The 5670-nt window shown below is 37.3% G+C and overlaps 1 protein-coding gene across 1 annotated transcript in view; it reads left to right on the forward strand.

Annotated features, from left to right (window-relative positions):
• The window catches only part of LOC119596600 (gamma-aminobutyric acid receptor subunit rho-2-like), a 12368-nt gene extending 7014 nt beyond the window's left edge, over nucleotides 1-5354 (forward strand). Inside the window, exons 4-9 of the mRNA XM_037945919.1 lie at nucleotides 666-780; nucleotides 1338-1441; nucleotides 2178-2348; nucleotides 3012-3128; nucleotides 4371-4574; nucleotides 4980-5354. Coding sequence (XP_037801847.1) covers nucleotides 666-780; nucleotides 1338-1441; nucleotides 2178-2348; nucleotides 3012-3128; nucleotides 4371-4574; nucleotides 4980-5135 — 867 coding nt within the window. The 3' untranslated portion in view covers nucleotides 5136-5354. The remainder of the gene's footprint in view (nucleotides 1-665; nucleotides 781-1337; nucleotides 1442-2177; nucleotides 2349-3011; nucleotides 3129-4370; nucleotides 4575-4979) is intronic.
• The last annotated feature ends 316 nt before the right edge of the window (nucleotides 5355-5670 follow it).

A 5670-nucleotide genomic window follows, 5' to 3' on the forward strand; every position in this document is an offset into this window, starting at 1 on the left:
AACTAAAACGAATGTAGGGTATATAACTAAATAGTTAGATAAAATATATATAAATTAATAAATGAATAAATAGACGGATAAAGATATATATATTGATAGATATATAGATATAGATGAATGTATATACAAATATAAACGTAGACGGGTTATATAGTTACTGCACAAGTATTTTTTGTATATCATAATAGGCATGTATTAGCCTCATGTAGCTATCACATGTTAAAGCAAATTCTCTCTCTCTTTTTATATTCTTCTTTGTCTGCCTGTCTGCTCCGTCCCTTTTCTCAGTGCCTGTGTCTGTCTATGTATCTCTCTGTCTCCTCTCTCTCTCTCTCTCTCTCTCTCTCTCTCTCTCTCTCTCTCTCTCTCTCTCTCTCTCTCTCTCTCTCTCTCTCTCTCTCTCTCCCTCTTTCACTCCCTCCCTCCCTCCCTTCCTCTCTCTCTCTCTCTCTGTCTCTTTCTCTCTCTCTCTTTCTCTCTCTCCCTCTTTCACTCCCTCCCTCCCTCCCTCTCTCCCTCCCTTCTTCCCTCTCTCCATCCATCTCTCCCTTCCTTCCTTCCTCTCTCCATCCCTCCCTCCCTCCCTTCCCCTCTCTATCCATCGATCTACAAGTGCCTAACGTGCCACTCCGTCAGCAAGCCTAAAGCGACGCCCATCTCTCCAGGTCTCCTTCGGCAACGCTAAGGGAAACGCCCACACGCTGCTGGACGAAGAGACGCACGGCAGCATCCTTCGCTCGGGGACGCCTGACCCCGGTGACCTGAGCTACAGCAGAGAAGGTCACTTGTTTCCTAGTCATGAATGGATATTTGTCTGTGTGATAGACTGGTAGCCAAAGCAGAGTATATAATAAAAAGAGAGGAAAGAGAAAAGAGAGAGAAAAAAAAGAAAAATGAATAAATAAAAATTATAAAGAATATTTAAAGTATTGAATAAAATTGATTTTTTTAAACTAAAACTATTATATTAAATTAAATTAAAATTATTAAGTAAAATTATCCAAATTTATTAAAATCGTTAAACAAAATTATTATAAATTATTTTTTTTATATCAAAAATGATGAAAATCATTAAATAAAATAAAAAGAACAAGAAAGAAATAATTTAAATAAGAACTGAGTTATAAAATATGCTGCGAGTTTCACTGCAGAAGTAGCATCATTTTTTACAAGTCATATTAGTAACGAAAAACACAAATATATATAGACATAGACAACCAAACTTTGATATTCTCAAAATAATCTTCCATTCTACTTCACCTTTACTGTAAGAAAAAATAGACTATATTAGGCGAGAACTACGAATATGTATACATTTTTCCCCATTTTCTCCACAGTATACTTCTTCGCGGGAGGAGAAAACCCTATTCGGTTAACGAGGAAGTATACAGCCACTTACCACTGCAGCCTGAACCTTGCTCTCTACCCCTTCGATAGCCAGGTCACTCACGGGAATAGATGGACAGATTGATGAGGATAGAAATGCAGTGATAGGGATAGAGGGAGAGAGAGAGAGGGGGGGGAGGGGGGGAGACAGACAGAGAGAGAGAGACAGAGAGAGAGAGAGAGAGAGAGAGAGAGGGAGGGGGGGGGGAGAACGTGAATGTGAAAAAGAGAAAATGAGAGAGAGAGAGAATGTGAGAAAGAGAAAATGAGAGAGAGAGAGAGAGAGAGAGAGAGAGAGAGAGAGAGAGAGAGAGAGAGAGAGAGAGAGAGTAATATTAATGTGAATAACAGAGAATTTTATCATCATACATTTAAGATAAAATGGACCACATTTTATATATTACTTATATAAAGATAACCTCTACATTCAGAAAATTAAATTCACAAGTATCTTCTAAAGCTAAAATCCTCATCCTCATAGAAAAGGAATTCAGAAATTCCTCACTGGCGTTTTTAATAGAAAATATTCCCTCAAACATATTTGTTGGAAAAAAAAATATCTAAAATATTTTACCAAAGTGATATATATTAAGTTGACCTCCTTAGGCATATGAACAACACCCATTGTAACAAACGTAGTAATGGCATTGATGAAAATTAAGTGACGTTTCGATATTACATCATTAGAAATACTCGATGCTGACGAGGAAGCATTGTCAAAATACCAATTACAAACCTCCCATTGTAGTATTACGCATTTTCATCCTTCTCTTCCTCCACATCTCAAGCAGACCTGTTCCTTTACCTTCGTGTTGACATCAGCCAGAAAGGAAGCACTGGCACTCGTAGGAGCCGAGCAGGACCTCGGAGTACGCTACGAGGGGGATTGGCAGCTGATGGAGTACACTATAGAGAGCCTGTCTTTGATGGACAAGAACCACTCGAGGTACAGCCGGAAGGAGGTGAGGCAGTGTCTCCTGAAGTGAAAGTAAAATGGAAAATTTGATCGTGGCGACTTCGATGATGGTAGTGGTAATGGTATAAAGGCTATGGTGCTCATTATGATTATGGTGTTGGTGGTGATTCTGAGTATTTAGATGGGAATGTAGTTTGAAAATACATAGGTTTACTACATTAGGGAAAATAATCCTAAACTTATAGGCTTTTATGCGTCACGGTGGTATTATTTAGGTAAGAATGGTTTGAAAATACATAAGTTTGCCACATTAAAAAAAATGCCTCGCGGTGGTAACAAACTACTTAATTGTATCTAGATTCATATTAAACGGACTACATTACTGAAAAGGGTAAAAAAATATTCATAAATAAATACCAGAACTGCAAGTTGGCAACATCACAAATTCCGGAACTGAACTACTGCAGTAATTTGAGGCTCTTGGTAACCCCGTGGTTAAGAAAGTATACAACCCTTAAGAATATACACTTAAAAAAATAATATAAATATATATATGTATATATATATATATATATATATATATATATATATATATATATATATATATATATATATATATATGATAAAAAATGGACAATGAAAATAAACCAAGAAATAAACACCCATACTAATCAAATAATCAAACACAGTTTCTTGACCTCTTCGTCAGGTGGTGGTTCACTTCCGAAGGCGCTACGGGTTCGCCATCCTCACGGTCTACATCCCGTCCACCTTCTTCGTCTGCATCGCCTACCTCACGACCTTCTTTCCCGTCTCGAATATTCAGGTAGATATCTCGAACGACTGCTGTAGGTTTGCTGTGGTGTTCGGTTAGCTAATTGTTATTGCTGCTGTTATTGTTATTGTTACTGTTACTGCTACTACTAAAATTACTACAACTACTAGTCTACTAATGCTTCTGAAATTATATCAACTATTGCTACTACTAACAGAAAACCCGTCCTATAGGCTATTTGCTTGCAAGGACTATGCATAATTAGTTTAGGACCATTTCAGGTATCAGTGTAAAAGGATTTAAAAACTGCAAATTACAAAACAAACAAAATTGATCATCCACTTAAAATCAAATAGAATGATGTATCGTACTATCTACCACTGCTGACTACATATCCATAATTGTGTAGGCCTATCTCTCTCTCTCTCTCTCTCTCTCTCTCTCTCTCTCTCTCTCTCTCTCTCTCTCTATCTCTCTCTCTCTCTCTCTCTCTCTCTCTCTCTCTATATATATATATATATATATATATATATATATATATATATATATATATATATGTGTGTGTGTGTGTGTGTGTGTGTGTGTGTGTGTGTGTGTGTGTGTGTGTGTGTGTGTGTTTGTGTGTGTGTGTGTGTGTGTATGTAAGTGTATGTGTGTGTGTGTGTGTGTGTGTATGTGTGTGTTTCCCCTCTTTCCTGATGCATGTGGCTTTCTTCCTTTTTCTATCTCTCCTTTTCGTTCTCTTTTTATCTCACTCTTCTCTTTTTTTCATGCTTGTTTTCAGCAAATGACAGTTTTCACTTAATCATCGTTCTTCACATCACTATGTTTTTTTTTCTTTTCTTTTTTTTCTATGTTCTTGAAGTCCTTTGAAACAATCAAATTGGCTGTCAACTCAGAGCCTCTGGAATATATTTGCGTGAAGTGCATTTAATCAACCTTGTTTTTACCTTCGTTGTTAATTAATAAGTGCAATTAATAAGTTATTTTAAATCATATTAGGATCTTAGTAACTGACAAATCTCGTACAGCAAGTATAGCTTGTTTACAAAAATCAGCTGAGTCGATATACCTTTGAATGCTGGGATTGTTTCTTTTCCTCCCTTTTAACTTATTATTATTATTGTTATTAAATAAACGAAATATATTATATAATTTTATTACAAAACATAGCTTTAATGCTACATAACATGCAGTTGACAACTCGACACGCACAGATAAAGATTTAAGAGATAAAAAACATGTTGATTAGTCTTGGCATCACACAAAGGATCATAAATCTCATGTGTTTAGGTTCGGGTCATCATCGCGCTGACGGCCATGCTGGTGCTGACGACCCTGCTGAACCAGGTGTCAGCGCAGCTCCCGAGGAATTCCTACTTCAAAGCCCTCGATATATGGATGTTCGGCGCCATAGGACTCATCTTCTCCATCCTCATCATGCAGACCATGGTGGATGTTATTCACAGGAATGAAGAAAAGACAACGATTACACAGGTGGGTTGTCTGTGTTGCTTTGTTGGGCGTGATGTGATAGATGGCCTTTTTTCCCCTTTCAGCCATGATTCTTTATCTCCTGTTGGGCTGCTAAGTGTTTAAACAGTAATATGGGAATAGCTCTATTATGTCCGGACTATGGTATGCTGATACCCCAAGCACAGACCAGTAAAAAAGATCTCCTTTCTCTTTGTATATGATACCCTCCCTTCGAATCCTGGGTGCCTCTTTGCCTCGGTGTCCGAGACATGGGATTTTATTGAATCACGGTTGAAGTGTCTCTTCAACATTTGATAGAGTGCAAGTAAATTTACCAAAAAAAAATGATTTTCAATTGTGCTTTAAATCTTCAAATAAAAATCCAACTTTAGTATTACAATAAACGTATTGCACCAATTTCCGCAGGTGACGCCAATGCAAGAAAAGTCTCCTACGTACCCCAGGTCAGATGGACTCCAGAGGGCGAATAAGATTATGAAGAAGATGCAAGTCGCGTTCCCTCTGCTTTGGGCATTTCTTGTGCTCTGCTATGCAATCTATCTCTTCTCTTCTGTGCAATAACGGCATACGAGAATCGTCGGTGAAACGGGTCTTTGAATTTATTGGCATTTTCTAGGGTGGATGCATGTGCTTTCGCAATTCGAGCCCATGGCAAGAATTCTATTTCCAGTGCTCTTGTTGCTTTATGACATTATTGAAAATGTGACAATGACAGGGACGGGATGACATGTTGTATGTAGGATTGACAGTGCCTTGAACGAATAAATATTAATGATATTATATCTGCAGTTTCTATAACAACTGTATGAGGCTATTTGTATTTTCTGTTTCAAACCTGAATAAAGGATTCCTCTCAGCCACAGCCAGTTTAGAGTAGAATTCAGTCAATGTTTACTATAAAGTTTGGATGAACTAGCAGTGAGCACGGAAGTAAAGGATTCTAGAGAGAAAAAGAGCCAAATGGATGATGAATTGGATTAAGAATTGGGTAAAGAGAGTGTGAAAAAAATATAAAGAGTGAGTGTGTGTGAAAAATTAATAAGAGAAAAAGAGAGCGAGAAGAGATTGGTAAATGAATATGAAATAATTGATAAAA

Source organism: Penaeus monodon, chromosome 38 (genome assembly GCF_015228065.2).
Source record: "Penaeus monodon isolate SGIC_2016 chromosome 38, NSTDA_Pmon_1, whole genome shotgun sequence".
In the NCBI taxonomy this organism is placed as follows: Eukaryota; Metazoa; Arthropoda; class Malacostraca; order Decapoda; family Penaeidae; genus Penaeus; species Penaeus monodon.